This window comes from Crotalus tigris, unplaced genomic scaffold (genome assembly GCF_016545835.1).
Source record: "Crotalus tigris isolate CLP2741 ecotype Arizona unplaced genomic scaffold, ASM1654583v1 scf7180000018330.590113, whole genome shotgun sequence".
In the NCBI taxonomy this organism is placed as follows: domain Eukaryota; kingdom Metazoa; phylum Chordata; class Lepidosauria; order Squamata; family Viperidae; genus Crotalus; species Crotalus tigris.
Genome location: NW_024096945.1, coordinates 137,131 through 158,034, shown reverse-complemented (window position 1 = coordinate 158,034; position 20,904 = coordinate 137,131). Strand labels below are relative to the sequence as shown.

General features: G+C 43.3%; 1 protein-coding gene across 1 annotated transcript in view; it reads right to left on the bottom strand.

Moving 5' to 3' along the window:
- The window catches only part of AATF (apoptosis antagonizing transcription factor), a 121,055-nt gene that overhangs the window by 22,544 nt on the left and 77,607 nt on the right, over positions 1-20,904 (bottom strand). The window contains 3 exon segments of the mRNA XM_039350413.1: positions 2,593-2,664; positions 4,296-4,376; positions 10,966-11,033. Of these exon segments, the coding sequence (XP_039206347.1) occupies positions 2,593-2,664; positions 4,296-4,376; positions 10,966-11,033 (221 nt within the window).

Here is a 20,904-nt window from a genome sequence, read left to right as displayed (position 1 = left end):
ACAACCCTCATTTTAGTCATGCTTAGGATTTTTAAAACTTGCTAACCCCTTTGACCTAATTCAGGGAAGTCTGATGTGGGAGCAAGGGCATCTGGTGAAGGTGGTCCCCTTTTAAAATATCACTGGAGCTCTAAGGATTTTCCAATGCATCCCATTCTTTGCAATTATTTCTTCTATAGAATGCTCAACAGTGCTTGGTCAACCTCAGCAACTTTAAGACGTGTGGACTTCCAGAATTCCCCAGCCAATATGCTTTAATATGGGTGGACTTTAACTCCCAGAATTCAGCCTGGCTGAGGAATTCTGGGAGCTGAAGTCCACCCATCTTAAAGTGGCTAATATTGAGAAACAGTGCTAGAGTGCTTTTTTTTTTTTTTTTTTTAGTATGGTTCTCTACCTGAAAAACGCCTTTAAGCAGTAAAGGTTTGGCTTGGTGGTTTTTTTCCTTGGACAACAGTTTAATGTATATATCAGTGATGGCGAACCTATGGCACGGGTGCCAGAGGCGGCACTCAGAGCCCTCTCTGTGGACACGTGCGCCCTCGCCCCAGTCCTAGGCCTTCAGCTGGGTTTCATAAAACCTTTTCGCTTTAGGCCTCCACCGCCATGTGCAAAAAAAAAAAAAAAAAAAGGTTCGATCAATCAGTCAATTTTAACTTCTCGTGGGAAAAAAAAATCTTGCAAAGTTGGAATTGATTGACTGAACTTTTTAATCCCACCCAGTCTGCTGTTACCCGCAGCCATGCCCACCCAATGGGCCACACCCACCCGGCACCCGATACATAAGTGGGTTTTGGGTTGCAGTTTGGGCACTCAGTCTCTAAAAGGTTCGCCATCACTGGTATATATCATGCTTAGATGGTTCATTAAACCACCAGGTTTTTTTTGGCCTCCCCACCTTACACTCTCTGGGGACAATCTCTGGTTTAAAATCTGGACAAGTGAGAACCATTCATGAGTAACTGTTTTCCAACAAAAGGCTTGTGTCCCAGATGGATAGCTCCTACATCTGAAGATTTATCTAGTTTTCCTTCTTTGGTTGGAATTTGGTGTTGTCAGCCATCTCCGTACAATTAATTTATTTTATAGGCAGTAAGCACAACCCTGTTTTTCTGATTTTTTTTCACACTATAAACATGCAGCGCTCCCCGCTGTACGAGACTTTTATTTGTTTTGGGGTGAAGCCTTCAAACTAACAGAGCAAAAAGGCTGAGTGCATGATCACACCACTGTGAAATGTGTATTTGCATTTTCAATCTAGTAATTCACACTTGCAAACAATGAAATTACCTTCCACTGCCGCTAAAGAAAGCAGTGTTATTATTATTACTGTTCCCTCCTTCATGCATATATGAGCTTTGCATTACAACACACACACAGACACACAGACACACACACACAGAGGTATGCAAACATATGGGAATGGGAAGGTATAAACTAGAATTTTAAATTGGACAGTTGTCTTCATATGAATTGCAGACACCAACAGTACCGACTATACATCTCACAATTGTATCATGAAGCAAAAATCAGTGCGTGTTTAGCAACCAGCATTATTTAGCATTGCTGACTTCTATTTTTAACTTAAAATCTCCTGGCGAGCAGCTGTGTTAGTCTGCTGAAAATACAAAAGCCGTATTTAAATGACACCTGAGCCACAGGAGTTGCTGAAAACAGTGATTTGTTTCAAACACCATTAAACAAAGTTTCCTGGATTGGTTAGGAAATAGTTCATGAAAATCTGGTTCTGTTATTTGATAGTTCACCAAAAAAGGAGGGAGGGAGGGAGGGAGGGAGAGAGAGAGAGAGAGAGAGAGAGAGAGAGAGAGAGAGAGAGAGAGAGAGAGAGAGAGAGAGAGAGAGAGAGAAGGAGAGCTCTTAAACCAATAAATTGCCTGATCTTTCGCAAAGTGTCTTATGGCACCTTAAAAACCTAATAAATTCACCATGCCATGAGCTTTCATGGACCAGAATCCATTTTATGCCTTTGATTAAACGGACTAAGCCCACAAGAGTCGCCTATGTTTATCTTGAACTTGCAACAATATCCTGTCATTTAAAAAAAAAAATCACCCAAATAATCTAATTCCAGAGGGATCACCACAGGTACATCTATTACAGCAAAAGAAAGGAAGAATTTGGTGGCAACTTTAAATGGAAATAATTGGGGCGTGCGTTTTTGCGAGCCCGTGCTTACATCCCTGTAAATCTCTTCCTTAAGATGTCACCAAAGGCACTATAATACCGCAATCCTCCCCCCCCCGGTTTTTTTTTTTTTTTTTAAAAATGGAAATTAAAAGCATACACCACAAACTCAGCTCTCCCTGAAGCACTGAAGCGGCAAATATCAAGGGCACAGGCTGGGCTGAACTGTGGAAAAGCGCTGTGTGCAATTTGGCAGGGTGTGCGAGAGAGTGTGGGAGAGAGTGTGGGAAGCACACGCAGCTGGCTCGGCCTGGATAAAGGGGCGGCATGGCCTGTGACAAATGGCTGGCTGATACAAAAGAACCCGAGACGGTGACAGGCTGAAGAACAGGTCAATATCAAGCTGTCACAAAGCCCTTCCAGAAGCGTAATTAACTGCTTACTAACCTGGCATCATCATTCATTGTGCAGTGGTCAATGGGTGCCATGAAGCTCGCCAGCTTGCTGTGGACATGATACCTGGAAGGCCGGGGGAGGGGAGGGATGAGAGAAGGGAAAGGAAAAGAGAAGGCGTTAAGGAACGCTCCCGATTGAAAAGCTTTGCCCATCCCAGGAAAACGGGACTTTAAATAGGGCTTCGTGGAAAAGAACGTTTGTAGCTCTGAGCTGAACAGTGGGGCGCTGGGTGCTTTCAGAGCGTGACTGTTTTCTTGCAGATGTTTCATGAGCCAACTAGCTAACATCATCAGGGCTAGAAGGGGGTGGGTTTGCAGGGAGGAGGAGGAGGAGGAGGAGGAAGAGGAAGAGGAGAAAGACGACGACGACGATGACAACTCTGGAATCCTTGGTGCTCTCTCAGCTTGTTTGTTTTTCTAGCAGACGTTTCATGACCCAACTAGGTAACATCATCAAGTCTAGAATGGAGTCGAGTTTGTGGAAAGGAGGAAGAGGAGGAGGACGATGGCCACAAGAACAACTCTGAGGTCCTTGGTGCTCTCTCAGCTTGGTTGTTTTTCTTGCAGATGTTTCATGACCCAACTAGGTAACACCATCAGGGCTACCGGTAGAAGGGAGTGGGGCAGTGGTGGGATTCAAATACCTGAATATCCGGTTCTCTGCGTGGATGCAGGCCTGGGCCTCCGAGGCCTAGAACGGACTTCCGGAAGTGACATCCACACACTTCCTGTAGGCCCTTCTAGGCCTGGGAGACCTCCTCCAGGCCTCTGAGGCCTAGAACAGATTTCCAGAAGCAGCATGGGTTCAGCCGGTTCTCCGAACTCAACAAAATTTAGCTACTGGTTCTACAGAACCAGTGCAAACTGACTGAATCCCACCATTGGAGTGGGGTTTGTGGAGAGGTGGAGGAAGAAGAGGAGAAGAACTTAACAATAACAACTGTGGGATCCTTGATGCTCTCTCAGCTTGGCTGTTGTCTTTCAGGCATTTCATGACCCAACTAGGTAACACCATCAATTATCTACCTACTTACCTACAACAACTTCAATTTGCAAACTCCACTCCCTTTAAACACTGGTGATGCTACCTAGTTGGGTAATGAAAGGTTCTTTATACATATTATTGTGGTACTCAGGCTCAATCAGATCAGTACCCACACAATGGTCCAAAAATGGAGGCTGCCTTGTGGCAGTTAAATTCTGCACAGTTGGTTGGATGCTTTTTTGGAAAGATTTTGACTGATGATTTGGAATTGTGCATCCCACAAAGATTAATAATGTGGATGGCTCTGCTGAGGTCGATTTGCTGAAATACGAGGTAAAATGTCTACAGAAACCCTGATCTGCATCTTGGTGCTAATCCCCCCAAGCATGGAGAACCCCAACAAAGACAATGCAGATTGAAATATTTCATCATCTTATTTCAGGGGACTCCAAATTTGGCAATTTGTGGACTTCAACTCCCAGAATTCCCAGCCAGCATGGCTGGCTGAAGAACTCTGGGAGTTGAAATCCAGAAGTCCTAAAGCTGCCAAATTTGGAGAGCCCTAATCTATTTTTAACACTGACAGAAAACCAGAGAAAGAACTAAACAGAACTGTTTGTAACAGGACTACCTTTAGCTTTTTCATAAAAGGGGGTAACTATAATGTAGAAGTTAAGAGGACAGAAAACCACATGTCTTTTTCTACTCACCGGATTTTCCTTCCTTTACTGGCCTTGGTGTCTACTCTCTTCCGAATTTTACTCCTCAACTTCTGGATAGCCAGCCATTGTCTATAAAAATAAGGAATGACAGTGGGGCATTCAAGTTGCACAGTATGGAAAAGGTTTCTATCTCCTTCTCAAAAGCGATGGAATCAACAATTGTAATAAAAAAAAAAGCTCCATCAGCTGCTACCTCCATCTTCTGAGATGCCTTCGTGGTACAGGTAGTCCTTGATTTATGACTGGTTGCTTAGCAACTGTTCAAAGTTATGATAGATCTCCCTAGGGATACTTATAATCCAAAGTTCTGACAGTCACTTCCCCCCCCCGGTCATGTGACTGCATGTTGGGTGCTTGGCAACTGACTTGTGTTTATGGCTGTTTGCAGCGCCCCATGGTCACATGACTATATTTCATGATGGTTTTTGTTAAAAACTGGCGCTTATTTCTGGTTTTTCAGTGAAAGGGCTGACAGCGAACAATGGGTTCACTTTAGGATGATGGCATTCATTAACCTGCTGCAAAAAAAGGTTGTAAAATTGGGTCAGTCATATAGGTGACTCTCTTTACAACTGTCATGACTTACAACCACAATGGGCAGGCTCCATTAGGGCCGCAAGTTGAAGACTATCTGTGTTGTTCCCTTCTCAGGATCCTGACATTGTGGCTTCGAGATCAGAGCTGTTGAAATTCAGCACCTGGAGCACCAACCTCAAATGGCTTGTCCTTATGCCCACAATTACAGGCAGTCCTCAACTTATGACCACAATTGAGCCTAAGATTTCTGTTGCCACACAAGACAATTGTTAAGTGAGTTTCATGACCTTTCTTCCCACAGTTAAGTGAATCGCGGCAGTTGTTAAGTTAGTAACACAGTTAAGTCAATCTGGCTTCCCCATTGACTTTGTCAGAAGGTCGCAAAAGGGGATCACATGACCCTGAAAGACTGCAACCGTCATAAATATGAATCAATTGCCAAGCATCTGAATTTTAATCATGTGACCACAGGGATACCACAATGGTTGTAAGTCTGAAAAAATGGCCATAAGTCTCTTTTTTCAGTGCAGTTGTAACTTCGTCCATCAAACAAACTGTTGTTAAGTCGAGGTCTACCTGTAAAAGTTCTTTTAAAAATTAGAAATGAAAAAGAAATGCAGTGCTAAGGGGCAAATGCTGTATTTTCCCAATTCTAAATGAAGGAGAAAAAAGACAATATACATACAGCTTTTTTTTTTTTACTTTTGTTTAATTAAGGATATTTATTTAATTACAGCTGCTGGCTAATGCATTGGAAGTGTGTTAAAGGAAACACAAAATGAAATTAAAAAAAAAAAAAAGAAGAGATTCAAAGGGCTGAAACAGCAACTCACTGCTGAAAAACCAATGGATGCATTTGGAAAAAGTCCAGGTGCGCTGGCAAAATGGTTTCACTCTTCTTAAAATATTGCCGGAGCTTCGGGTGCTGGGTGTCAAATATATTTGGTGGTTTGGCACTAATGTCTCTGGAAACCTCACTCTGCTATAATTTAATGGGACGGAGACCAAAACACCCCCTGCACTTAAGCAGTTATTACACTGCCCATTTATCTGACTTTACAATAAAATAGATTACAGCAATTAAGATTATATTAAGATTGTGGTAATTGGATTTTGAGATTTGCCTCCCTGATCCAGGGCTCCCCAACAAGTAAATCAGATGAAAGCAGTGCCATTTTGGGTCTTAAAATAAAAATGTTTGTAATTACAATTCCTCCTTCTTCGTGGTTTTGCCCAAGCTCTCTTCAGCACTAAACTAAAGGTGAGAGAAACTTTTTAAAAACCTCTGTCCTATTTTTCTCCTTGACCCAAATGTCAAAGTGATGTACCAGAAAAATAAGGAGATTTGCAGGGTGGCCAAAAAACCTGAGTTCTGAACAAATTATATACACTATTGTTCAAAACACTGCCTTATCACTGAGTTCAGGATACTCAACATTAGAAATACATGTAAATGGGCAAACTATACGAGGTGTTAAACTGCCCTAGTTTAGGGTGGAAAAAAATCATGCCAGCCGTAACATTTTATCCTCAGTCCTTTAAGTTGGCAAACGTAATACAGGTAGTTTTTGACTTACAACCATTCATTTAGTGATTGAAGTTACAACAGTACTGGAAAAAGTGACTTGTGATCGTTTTTCACTCTTAACAACCATTGCAGCATCCCTAGGGTCACGTGATCAAAATCCAGATACTTGGCAATTGGCATGTATTTATGATAGTTGCACTGTCCCGGGATCATGTGGTCACCCTTGGTAACCTTCCCAGCCAACTTCTGACAAGCAATGTCAATAGGGAAGCCAGATTTGCTTAATGACACCACGAGTTGCAATGATTTGCTTGACAATTGTGACAAAAGTTGCAAAAAGGGAAAAAACTCTCTGAACAACTGTCTTCTGGGAGTTGAAGTCCATGAGTCATAAAAGAGCCGAGGTTGCCTACCCCTGCGCCATGTGACTCTGCACAGATTAAAACTCTCCAGCTTGGGTTCTTCATTGCAATTTTTACAGAGATGCTTATGAACTTTACATGGCACCTAGTCTTTAGAAATCTCCAGGAAGAATAAATAGGTTTTACGCTGAACTTTTTTTTTAGGACATGCCAATAAAATACAAGGAGTATAGTAAAATATTTGCTTTGCTGCAATGCAGGAGGTATTGACTTCATCGGGTTAGTATGATCCTTACTTTCCAATTTACAGTTTGTGATTATGCATTTAACTAAATGGATTATGACATATACTGGTAGTCCTCGCTTAATGAATACTTACTAGGTGATCATTTTAACTTACAAATGCTGAACAAGTAGTTTTTAAGACCAATCCTTGAAATTCTGGTTGTTGCAGTGTCCCTGGGGTCATGTTATTGTAATTGGCAATATGGTGTCCAGTTCACATTTACAATGTTGCAATGCCTCGTGGATAGGTGGAAGCCTCATAGACTTCACTGCCAGCTTTTGACAAGGAGTCAGTGGGGAAGCCCGGAGGTTGCAAATGGTGATCATGTGACATTCACTTAATGACATTGCGGGATTCCTTTAATGACCACAACTGGAAGCGGTGTTGCTAAACTGCGCAGTCACATAACATTGTGCTTCACAACTGTATCACTTAACGACAGAAATTCCAAACCCAATTGCTTTCATTAACCAAGGACTACCTATATTAATTTAAAGGGAAGGACGAGGGGGGACATGATAGCACTGTTCCAATATCTCAGGGGCTGCCCCAAAGAAGAGGGAGTCAAGCTATTCTCCAAGGCGCCTGAAGGCAGGACAAGAAGCAACGGATGGGACCTAATCAAGGAGAGAAGCAACCTAGAACGAAGGAGAAACTTCCTGACAGTGAGAACAATTAACCAGTGAAACAACCTGCCTCCAGAAGCGGTGAATGCACCAACACTTTAAGTCTTTAAGAAGAAATTGGACAGCCATTTGTCCGAAATGGTATAGGGTTTCCTGTCTGAGCAGGGGGTTGGACTAGATGACCTCCAAGATCCCTTCCAACTTTATCATCATTATTATATCATTTCCCTATTTTTTGTGGTTTCTGATCGACTGTTTGATCCTTTCATGTAAATGAATAAATATGTACATTCAAAATGTGATCGTTTGTTGTACTAACTCTTTTCTGGGACTGTAGCAATTCAGAAGCTCAATGTGTTGGCAGGATGTCTGGATGAAATAAAGTCTTTTTCAATTTAAGTGCAGCTTCTTCAATTTGAATAGGAATAGATCCGCTTCATGAATCAGTCTGTGTAGACCAGGGGTCCCCAACCCACAGTCTGTGGACCAGTACCGGGCCACAGCATGCCAGTTACGGGTCCCCACAAACAAACAAAGCCCCATCTGCGGGATGCAGGTAGCACACAAAATCATGCCACCTCTGGTCCGCGGAAAAACCTCTCTCCACAGAACCGTCCCTGGTGCCCAAAAGGTTGGGGACTTCTGGTGTAGACATACTAGGTCTGAAAGATGGACTGGCTGGCTTGTATTCTTTGTTCTCAGTAAACTGCAGGGTCTGTTTAGAACAGTGGTTCTCAACCTTTTTAATTTATTTATTTTATTTTATTTTATAAAATTTATAAGCCACCCCACTCCCGAAAGACTCTGGGCAGCTAACAATAAAAAACACATAAAACATAACAAAACAACAATACAAAAACAATCATCCAGGGGTAAGGTTTTATAAACCCCCGGCCTGCCGGAAAAGCCAGGTCTTAAGTAGCTTACGGAAGACCAACAGGGTGGGAGCGGTCCTAATCTCCGGGGGGAGCTGATTCCAACCGGTCGAGGACTAAACTGGTCGTAAGTCGAGGACTACCCAACCGATCGTAAGTCGAGGACTTTCCCTGCCCGGGAGCGCCGCACATGTGTGGTGCCGCCCCCTGTGCCGGCCGAGGCATAGCTGGCAAGCGGCAGAGACGGAGCAGGCCGACCACCAGCTGGGCCACCAGCTGGTCCAGCCCAAGGGAGGTAAGGCACCCACCAGAAAAGGAGAAAAAAAATGGCAGACAGCCTTGCTTGGCGACCCCCGTGAAATGGTTGATCGACCCCAAATGGGGTCGCGACCCATAGGTTGAGAACCGCTGGTTTAGAAGTTATAGGGTTCTGGGCTGATAACATGTGTGTTATGGATGACCAGCTATAGGGATACATGGTGAATCACCCCAACAAGCTTCTTTGACTCCAATAAAATACTGGTAGTCCTTGACTTACAACAGTTCCATTCAGTGACTGTTGAAAGTTACAATGGCATTGAAAAATTTGACTTATGATCATTTTTCAGAGTCACGACCTTTGCAGCATCCCCATGGTCATGTGATCAAAATTCAGATGCTTCGCAACTGGTTACGACCTTTGCAGCATTCCCATGGTCATGTGATCAAAATTCAGATGCTTGGCAACTGGTTTTCTATTTATGACTGTTGCCGTGTCCCAAGGTCACGTGATCACCTTTGGCAGCCTTCTGACAAGCAAAGTCAATGGGGGAGCCAGATTCACTTAACAACTGGGTTAATAACTTACCAACTGCAGTGAATCACTTAACAACTGTGGCAAGAAGGGCCGAAAAAAGGGGCAAAACTGACTTAACAAGCGCTTCACTTAACGGAAATTTTGGGGCTCCACCGTGGTCGTTAATTCGAGGACTGCCTGTACCGTCTCGAGCGCTGCACCGTTTTACTTGCGTTGAAAAGAGGACAAGTTTTGTCCTCCCAATTGTGAGCTCTGGATGATCATCTGCTGCCACCCATTTACAAAAAGGCTGCCCGGTCTTGGGCTTGTTCCTGCTCTGTACATTCATCTCTGCCTCCTTCCCCCATAGGTTCTGACGGGGGCTCATAATTAATACCAAAGGCAAGTTAGTATAATAAATAGCAACAACATAAAACATAAAGACAAGCAAATTACTAAGAAAGAAGTATGATTCACGGGGGTGGGAGTAGATGAGGCTTTATTCTTATTTATTTTAGTTTTTTTTTTTTAACCCTGCCTTTATTATTTTTATGAATAAATCAAGGGAGCGAATATACCTAATATTCCTTCCTCCTTCTATTTTCCCTACAACGACCACCCTGTGAGATGAGTTGGGCTGAAAGAGAGTGATTGGCTCAAAGTCACCCAACTAGAACTCACCATCTCCTGGTGATTAGCCCAAAGTCACCGATTTGGGACTAAAACCTGCAGGCTCTTGGGGACTGGCCTAAAGTCTCCCAGCCAGCTCTCATGCTTAAATTTGAGCTCTATATCCTGGTTTCTAGCCTAGGGCCTTAACCATTAGACCACGCTGTTTTTAAAAGCAGAGCCTCCACAAAAAAAGGGTCTGGGGGAGGGAGAATTTACTAGATTTATTTGAGATATATTAGTCAACATTAAACCAGGATGGACAAGGTATGTTTAAGGTTGGCCTGACATACGTTGTGCACATTTTTAATTATTTTCTTTTTGTCTTGTGCGTAATCTTTGCATTTTTGTTTCTGTAGTTTGGTTTTAACACAGTGGTTCTCAACCTGTGGGTCGGGACCCCATTTGGGGTCGGACGACTATTTCACGGGGGTCGCCAAACAACGCAGTCCGCCACTTTTTCCCCCTTTTCCTTAGCTGTGCTACTCCCTTTTATTCTATTGGCTTTTGAAAGCCAATAGAATAGACTCTCTTGAATAGAGTCTAATTCTATTGGCTTTCAAAAGCCAATAGGAATTGTCCAGGCTGTCTCTGCCCTGCTGAGCCCACCAAAAGTCCCATTCTGCAAACGGTGCTGCACCAGTTGAGTAGTCCTCGACTTACGACCGGTTGAGTAGTCCTCGACTTACAACCGGTTGGGGGTCGCGGCATTAAAAAGGTTGAGAACCACTGTTTTAACACCTTGCCTTTGAAATGAATAAAATTTATTTTAAAAAAGAGAGAGACCTGAAGGTGAGCCATCAGTTGTAGAGCCTCTGTCTCAGGGGTGTCAAACTCGCAATGTCACATGACATGACATGTCGCGACGTATCGCTTCCCCCCCCCCATTGCCGGCAATGGGGTGGGCGCGATTTCGGCATGACGCATCCGGCCCGTGGGCTGGAAGTTTGACACCCCTGCTCTATCTCTTGTCAAAGGCCTACGATGTTGATGCACTTACCTGCCCATTGCAACTTGGTCGTTTGGATCCAAGGAACTGGTTTTGCGTTCAATAAGTTCGCGGAGCAGCTAGAAGCAAGAAAAAGGGAAATGGCATTGAGAAAAGGCAGATCAAGGCAAAGCTGGAAGGGTTTTTTGAAAGTGCAGGTAAGGATCAAGATAATCTTTCTTAGGTTTGTATCACGCCTTCTGAAGCTAGGAGCCATGCTTTCCAAGAACGGTTCTCCGGATTTTTCCTTCGGTTCTACACCTAGAACAGTGGTTCTCAACCTGTGGATCGCGACCCCATTTGGGGTCGAACGACCATTTCACGGGGGTCGCCAAACAACGCAGTCCGCCATTTTTTTTCCCCCTTTTCCTTAGCTGTGCTACTCCCTTTTATTCTATTGGCTTTTGAAAGCCAATAGAATAGACTCTCTTGAATAGAGTCTAATTCTATTGGCTTTCAAAAGCCAATAGGAATTGTCCAGGCTGCCTCTGCCCTGCTGAGCCCGCCAAAAGTCCCATTCTGCAAACGGTGCTGCACCAGTTGAGTAGTCCTCGACTTACGACCGGTTGAGTAGTCCTCGACTTACGTCCGGTTGGGGGCCGCGGCATTAAAAAGGTTGAGAACCACTGACCTAAAGAGAATTATCCTGAATTATAACTTCTTGTTTTAGAAAAGCAATTTGCTTGTCTGCTGTATTTTGACTCTTCATCTGTAGTGTTACCCTCTGACCTAGTTAAATTAAGGCAGGGGGTCTTCAAACTTGGCCCTTTTATGACTTGTGGCCCTTTTAACTCTGAGAGTTGAAGTCCACAAGTCTTAAAGTTGCCAAGTTTGAAAACCCCTGCTGTAGGCCATATACAAGTAGTCCTCATCTTAAAACAGTTCATTTAGTGACTGTTAAGTTACAAAGGCACTGACAAAAATGACTTATGACCGTTCTTCACATGGTCATTGTAGCATCCCCATGGTCATGTGATCCAAGTTCAGCCACTTGGCAACTGACTCATATTCATGATGGTTGCGGTGTCCCGGGGTCGTGTGATCCCCATTTGCAACCCTCTGACAAGCAAGGTCAATGGGGGAAGCCAGAGTCACTTTTATAACTGTGTTACTAACTTAACAACTGCAGGATTCATTCCAAAAACTGGCAAGAAAGATCGTAAAATGGGGCAAAACTCACTTAACAATTGTCTCGCTTAGCAATGGAAATTTTGGGCCCAATTATAGTTATAAGTCAAGGATTACCTATAACATTTCCTCTGCAAATGACTTGCTATCCCAGTGATGGGCAAAATGTTCTTGAATAATGTAAAAAATACTGAAAAAAATCTATGGTGTACTTCCACTGAGTCTGATAGTTTTTTTTAAAATAGTTGACTGTTTCCTACCCATTCAGGAATCAGTCATTTTATCTATGCCTCTGTGCTGTGTTCCTTCTATATCAGACATGTCAAACTCGCAACATCATGTGACGTCGCGCAACATATCGGGACGGTTTTGCCATTGCCGGCAATGGAGTGGGCGCGGCTTCCGGATGATGTGTCCGGCCCACAGGCCGGCAGTTTGACACCCCTGTTCTATATAGATAGCTTTATTGATTATTTCCCAGGAACCTATTTAAAATTTGATAAATAAATAAAAATAAAAAGTTATGATAGGATGATACGGGGCAAGGCCAAGAGAGAAGACATAGCTTTGCTCCCTTTTTGATAAGTGTAACTTCAATCTTGGTAAAGTCTGGTAAAGTTTCTCAACCTTGGTAACCTTAAGATGCATGGACTTCAATTCCCAGAATTCCCCAGCCAGCATGGACTCCCTAGTCCAGCGGTTCTCAACCTGTGGATCGCGACCCCATTTGGGGTTGAACGACCATTTCACGGGGGTCGCCAAACAACGCAGTCCGCCATTTTTCCCCCCCTTTTCCTTAGCTGTGCTATTCCCTTTTATTCTATTGGCTTTTGAAAGCCAATAGAATAGACTCTCTTGAATAGAGTCTAATTCTATTGGCTTTCAAAAGCCAATAGGAATTGTCCAGGCTGTCTCTGTCTTGCTGAGCCCGCCAAAAGTCCCATTCTGCAAATGGTACTGCAAGTTGTCTGCAGCGAAGGCGAGCTGTCTGGAAGTTTCCACCCCTCCCTGCTGAGCAACTACTAAAAATGTATGTAAAAGAGAGCCAGGGGTGGGAGGTGGGAGGCCGCCGGGCGCAGGGAGGGTTGCTGGCGCATGTGGGGCCCGGCGGGTGCCTTACCTCCCTTGGGCTGGGCCAGCTGGTGGCCCAGCCGGTGGTCGGCCTGCTCCGTCTCTGCCGCTTGCCAGCTACGCCTTGACTGGCGCAGGGGGCGGCACCACGCATGCGCGGCACTCCCGAGCAGGGAAAGTCCTCGACTTACAACCGGTTGGGTAGTCTTCGACTTACGACCAGTTTAGTCCTCGACTTACGACTGGTTGAGTAGTCCTCGACTTACGACTGCTTCGGGGGGGGTCGCGGCATTAAAAAGGTTGAGAACCACTGCCCTAGTCCAAGGGTCTTCAAACTTGGCCCTTTTATGACTCATGGACTTCAACTCCCAGAATTCCTGTCATTGTGCCTGGATAAGGAATTCTGGGTGTTGAAGTCCATGAGTCATAAAAGGGCCGAGTTTGAAGACCCGTGGCCTAGTCAGTGTGGACTTCAATTCACAGTATTCCAAGCCAACATGGCTTCCCCAACCAGCACGGACTTCAACTTCCAGAATTCCCTATCTAGTATGGCTAACTGGGGGATTCTGGGAGTTGAAGTTCATACATCTTAAAAGTTGCTAAGCTTGAGAAACTCTAGTCTGGCATCTCTAACAATTACTGTTTACTGAACAAATATTACACGTTACTACAGCAAAACTATAAAACTCTTCCTCCTTAAGACCTCCCTTGAAAGAAAAATAAATATAACCAGCCATTTAAAAAGCATCCCATGACGGTTCTTCAGTTTGTTTTACTCACTCTCCCCACCAAATTATTATGATTGTAGCAATTACATTCAGGCTTCTTAAGTGTGTTGTTCTCAAGGCTAGGAAGAGAAAAACCAGGGGCCAATGTTTCTCAATCTTGACAATTTTAAGGCATGTGGACTTCAACTCCCAGAATTCCACAGCCAGCAATGCTGGCTGTGGAATTCTGGGAGTTGAAGTCCACATGCCTTAAAATTGTCAAGGTTGAGAAACAGGGAGGAAACCCAACCAGCTTCCTCCCTCCCTCTGATTGATTCTCCCACATCTTCCTGGCACGCAATTTATCAGTTTATCTCCTCCACTTCATCACAGTCACTCCTGGCAGCTAAATACAAGATTCAAATCCACCCATACAGAGATGGGTAACACAGTAAACCGATGTAAGGACAGCTGAGCTCTGTAAACAGCAGCCCTGGAGGGCTCGGCTGAAAAGCATGGCGAAGTTGGCAGCCGATACTGTAAGGCAGTGTTTCCCAAACTTGACAATTTTAAGGCATGAGGACTTCAACTCCCAGAATTCCACAGCCAGCGTTGCTTAAAATTGTCAAGTTTGGGAAACACTGCTGTAAGGCATGGAGGAGGAATTCCTGATTTTTTTAAAAAAAATAAAATAACCTTTGGAGGTGTTTCTTCCTATTCTGGGGCACCCTTTCATCATTTTAGTTAATTACTTTAGAGCAAACGTAACCAAGTATTTCCTTCGGGGTAAGTGAGCTTGCTAGACAAGGTATTTTTATCTTCTGCAGAAAGTGGTGATCTGTTAAGACTTTTAATAAACGTGTTAGTCTTTAAAGACAGGATTTTTTTCCCCTGCTTCCCCCCCCCCCCCAAAAGAACCCAATGTGTGTGAGGTTTTTTTTTTCTTTGACAAAGTAAGTATTCTTATCTTTTTGGTCATTGCTTTTTAGACTGTGAAACCAGTAATTTTTTTTTTTTAAAAAAAAACAAATAATAAATTTTGAGCACTGATCAAGAGGGAAAATTGGCTGCGGTTGAAGTCATTTTTATTTTTTCTTTATTTTCTTTATTTTTCTTTCTTTCCCTCTTTCCTTCCTTCTCTTTCTTTCCTTTTGTTCTTTCTTTCTTTCTTTCTTTCTTTCTTTCTTTCTTTCTTTCTTTCTTTCTTTCTTTCTTTCTTTCTTTCCCTTCCTTCCTTCCCTCCCTCCCTTTTCCTCTCTCAGGAAACTCCATTAAGTTCTTATAGTTCTACCATCTGAAAAACCCTGGTTTGGGCTACAGTACATGTTAGTTGAAGTCAATTCGTGACAGTGAATTGACAATTCATGACCCCGTCAATTCATGACAAGGAGTTGGTTTTCACTGGGTGGCAAAAAGTTAAAATCAGGAGATTAGGAACCAGCAGACCCGAGGATCTGAATAGAGCTAGGAACTTAAGAGTTTGAATCTTAACTGGTCTGCAGGCTTCAAAAGTTGGAGAAGTCGATCTTACTAATGCTCTGGGGATTTTGTTGTTGCAAAGCAGCTTTTGAACCTAAACAGGGCACACTGTTGTTGCAAAGCAGCTTCTGAACCTAAACAGGGCACACTAATAATAGTACAGGTAGTTTTTGAGTTGTGACTGTAATTGAGCCTGGAAATTATGGTCACAAGTTTGGACGGTTGTAAAGCAGGTCATCACATTTGTGTAAAGTAGGTTATCCTGTGACTGGACCTGATTTCATGATCTTCTTAGCGGCCATTAAGTCCACAGGGCAGCCATAAAATGAATGTGGCGGTCATTAAGTAAATCCATTGGTTGCTATCGGGCATTCCCTCCCCCCCCAGCAACTGGAAGTAAATGCCAGTTTCCCCCAGGGAAAAATATTGAAAATCGCACTCATGTGATTGTGGGGTGCTTGCAAATGGCCATATACACAGGCTGGTTGCCAAGTGCCAAATTGCAGTTATGTCACCCTGGAGGGGGGGATGTCGTAACTTCAGAACTGGGTGGTAAATCCCTTTTGGGGAGTCTGTTGTAATATCAAATGGTCACTTAGCAACCAGTCGGTAAGTCGAGGACCACCTGTAATAAAATAAAATAACAGTAAATTTACCAGCATGGAAGCGAAGTTACCCCCAGGGAAAAAAAAATTAGATTGCTTGCACGTACGTGTGCGCGCACACATACACACAGACAAACAATCTTGTAGCATTCCATTTTTTTGAAAAAAATATAATTAGATTTTCTGCCTTTTGGTTCACAGCTTCCCAGCCAGCCAGCTTTTTCCCCTCCCGAGATGGATTCCAGAGCCAAGCAAGGGCTTCGAAATACAGGATAAATGATAAACTAATTTACTGAAAGAACTAGTCCTCTTTTTTTCATTCTAGCACGATGTCTGAAAAACAGGAAGAAGAACAAATATCCCCTGTCCTTCTCCTGAAGTTGTAATATTTCATGAGGCTCAGCAACTCCAACTGGAATTTATTAGCCAAAACAGAAAAAAAAAAAAAAAAAAAAAACCTAGCCAGGCCCACACGTATTCCATTAGGGATGACAAATAAAGTCTCCCGGTGTCAAATATAAGGAAATCACACTCATAGTATTAAAAAAAAAAATGTTTTAAAAAAAAGTCTGGGAATAGTGACTGCTAAATCCAATTGGCTTCTTCTCCCCCTCAGGGTCCTGCAAAATGGGCACCATTTGACTTTTTCTGTAAGCTGGCAGCTTGGCTCACTTGCATGAGTCATCTCAGCAAGTTTCTATTCACAAAAGTACCCAAAACTAGCTGAATGAATGGGACTGTTAAGTGGGGACAAAACTCAGAATTCCTCCAGGTGGACAGGCATGCAATCCATCCTCCCCAGCCAGAACGGGGTAGGATAGGGTGGGGAACACCGCAATTTTTATTTCTACATGTTGCATTCCAAAGAACTAATAACGGGAAAACTAGTATATTGAAGAAAGAAAAAATTAAACTCAGCTTTCCCAGTCAGAACCAGAAAACGGCCTAACAGGTAGTCCTTGACTTACAACTGGTCACCTAATTGTGACGGGCCCCCTCCCTCCAAAGGTACTTACGACGCAGTTCTTAAATTCCAATGGCTGCCCAGCTCCCGTGACATTGATATGGGTGCTCAGCAACCAGCTCGCCTTTATAGCTGTTTATAGCATCCCTGTTTCATGATCACGATATATCACATCGGTGCAAAAACAAGTGCCAAAATAATATGGAATAAAAGTAATTAGGAATAAGGAGTAAAAATAACAAGGAGTAAATAAATAAAGAAATAAGGAATCACCTGGGGAGGGGGCATATAAATTGGTTTAATAAGGAAACATACCTAGACATGTAAATTTAATATATAAATAAACTCATCAGGGCTGTTTAAAAAAATGAAAAACAAAACAACTTGAACTATCAAGAACAGGAAAATGCAAATTTAATCCATTGCCTAATCTTGTAAGCCATAGCTGATGGTGTAACCAGTGACTGCTTGGTATGATAAGGAAATGGAGCCTCCAATGTCAGAAGCAGTATAGCTGAGAGCACATGTAGTAGGGAGTGGTAAGAAAGGGCAGCCTCCAAAGATTGGAATGGGCCAACTCCCCATGGCCAACTTTTTATTCTACTTTATTTCTTCCATGACTATGATTTTTGTTTACCTTATGTTTCTGTCATTCCCTCCTCTTTCCACTTCCCATTTCATAGAATTGGTGAAAAATAATTTTACTTTCTATTTTGTTTCTATTTTGCATTTATCTTATTTTAAAATCCAGAGTGTCTGTCTGTTTTCTAATGGGCAAATGAACACAATATGATAGCAGTATTCCAGTATTTGAGGGGCTGCCACAAAGAAGAGGGGGTCAAACTATTCTCCAAAGCACCAGAGGGAAGGATGAGAACGATCAAGGAGAGAAGCAACCCGGAATTAAAGAGAAACTTCCTAACAGTGAGGACAATTAACCAGTGGAACAGCTTGCCTCCAGAAATCGTGGGCACCCATCACTGAAGATTTTTAAGAAGGGGCTACACAGTCACTTGTCTGAGATGGTATAGGTCAGGGGTGTCAAACTCAATTTCATTGAGGGCCGTATTAGCATTGCGGTTGCCCTGGGGGGGGGCGGTAGGTGCGGCCTACTAGGTGGGCATGGCCAGCTCTACATTATTCGCGCCAAGGATGCCTTGGGGGCCTGGGCAGGAGTGGGACAGATCTGAGGGTCTCTGACAGAAAGGAGTGGGACCAGAGCAGAGCCCATCAAGCTGGATATGTAACGTAGGTGAGGGCCATTTTCTGGCCACTTCCAGGCGATGGTGCATTTCTTCATTCCTCATAAAGGGTGACACCTCCCCAGCATGCACCCAGGGGGTGGGGCCGATGCAGCAGGGGCTGGTTCCTCGCTGTTTCCAGACGGCCTTGTGGAGCTAAGACTGAATGCGTTTCAGCATAGATGGCCACCACAAAATTGTACATTGGCTCCCGGCTGGCCTGGGCCAGGGCCAAAGCAGCGGGGGCCGTTCCCTCACTGTTTCCAGAATGGCTTCACAGGCCACATGAAACCACTTCGCAGGCCACATGTGGCCCCCGGGCCTTGTGTTTGACATGTCTGATATAGGATCTCCTGCTTGAGCAGGGGGCTGGACTAGAAGACCTCCAAGGTCCCTTCCAGCCCTATTCTATTCACTAACTCGCCACCGAACAATTTAACTATTCAATTTAATTATTTAAAATAAATAAAAAATATTTTAATTTTTGTCATTCACATAGACCCCTCCAAGGTACCCCAATCTATCTACGGGCAGTCCTTGGCATTCAACCACAATACAGCCCAAAATTTCTGTTGCAAAACAATGATTAAGTTTGGCCCCATTTTACGACCTTTCTTGCTACAGTTATTAACTGAATTGCTGCAGTTGTTAAGTTAGTAATACGGGTTGTTTAGTGAATCTGGCTTCCCCATTAAATTTGCTGGTCAGAAGATTGCAAAAGGGGATCACGTGACCCAGGGGCACGGCAACTGTCATAAATATGAACCGTCTTGAGATTTGATCACGTGACCAAGGAGATGCCGCAAAGATTGTTAAGTATGTAAAATGATCATAAGTCGCTTTTTTTCAGTGCCGTTGTAACTTCAAATAATCACTAAATGAATTTATTTATTTGAAAAATTGATATCGCCACCCACTCACCCCCAGAGACTCTGGACGGCTTACAAGCAGTAAAAACCCGGTACAAAAATAAAAAATATAAAAAAACCAATAACTATCCCACCCACCTGGCAATAAAACATGGTCAAATAAGCCACTTGATGGGCTTTATCCCACTATGGAAGGGGTCTTCAAACTTGGCAACTTTAAGACTTGTGGACTTCAACTCCCAGAATTCCTCAGCCAGCCAGGGCTGGCTGAGGAATTCTGGGAGTTGAAGTCCACAAGTCTTAAAGTTGCCAAGTTTGAAGGCCCCTGCTGTAGGCTATATGCAAGTAATCCTCAACTTAAAACAGTTCACTTAGTGACCGTTCAAAGTTACAACGGCACTGACAAAAATGGCTTATGAATTCTGGGAGTTGAAGTCCACAAGTCTTAAAGTTGCCAAGTTTGAAGACCCCTTGCACTATGGATTCCCCAGGCCAAAATCAAGTCTTCAGGGCTGTTAAGTCTACAGGAGTACCTGTAGCTGTTCACTATAGGACATTGGATGACGCAAACCAGCGGAGCTTATTCTTAATTCCAACTTTAGAGAGACGATGGGAAGGCTGATTCCCAGCACCCCACCCCGGTTGCGGGAGATTAGAGGTGGATTACATCTATTTCTAGCTCAGCAACATCCTCCGGGGAAAGGGAATCCCCTCCCGCTGAGTCCCAGTTCCTGCTTGTTAACTGCCCAAAGCAGTGACAAGGTGCCGTTTCCTTCATAGACTATTAAGAGAGACCCCCCAAACTAAGCTTTAAAACGTGCTATTAACCATCTACTCAGCCATTCTGGAGATGCACGCGGATGATAATATTCGTGCATTGCCATTAACCTATGCAACGGCTGCAGGCGTTGCCAATTTTGTGCAAAAATCCTAAACGTCGCCTAATGAGAGTCACGAGATCAACTGTCCATATTAATCACTCACCAGTTTAATTAAGGTAAACCGGCTTGTCAGAAAGAAACCCGCGGGTGTGGGGGAAGATACAGGCAGATTCTCTCTATCTCTTACTAATGTTAGCTGGCTGGGTTTTGTTCATCGCTTCTCGAAAATGGAAGATCAGAAATTTCATATGGAAGTAGAGAACATTTGCAGCTTTTAGACTTAAAATGCATTATATACTCCTCACGCGCCCTCAAGTCAGGACTGGAGAGAAACCCTAATCAATTAACAAATTTTTTTTAAAAAAAACCCACAATAATGGTTGCGACATATCTCCAGGAACCGGTCACTAGCTTTGGTCACAAAAGTTCTTAAGGGGAGAATAGGCAAGATCGAGATTCATCATTATCGTTAGACAATTTTAACTTCTCTGGTCTTTCTATCCTTGAATGAAAGACGACATCAAGTCACAGATAGATTTTTGAACAGGTATACTGGGCCAGGATGGTCAGGAGGCAATATCGTGCCAAGTTAGACCAAGCTCAAATAGCTAACTCAAACAGAACCCATTTTAGTACTTGAATGGGAGACCACAAGGTGATCCTGAGACCGAAGGTTCAATTGAGACATCCACCAAAAATGCCCAGAAAGTAACAGTAGTAAACAAATTGACTGTATTGCATCACCAGGGATAAGGGGTGGACAGAGGTGGTTATCGTTTTGTTTTTTAAATCTCCATATTGTGTTTTTAATATTTGTAAGCTGCCTAGAGTCGCTGTATGTAAAATTTCTAAATAAATAAATAAATTCTTCAGACTGTCCAGAAATTGATATTGACATGACTACAGAAACTGACACAAGTTGAGCTCTACTCAAAATGTTGAGAGTTTTTTAAATTAAGGCTATGTTGATAAAAATGAATGGAGATAGAAATGGAGGATTTTTTTT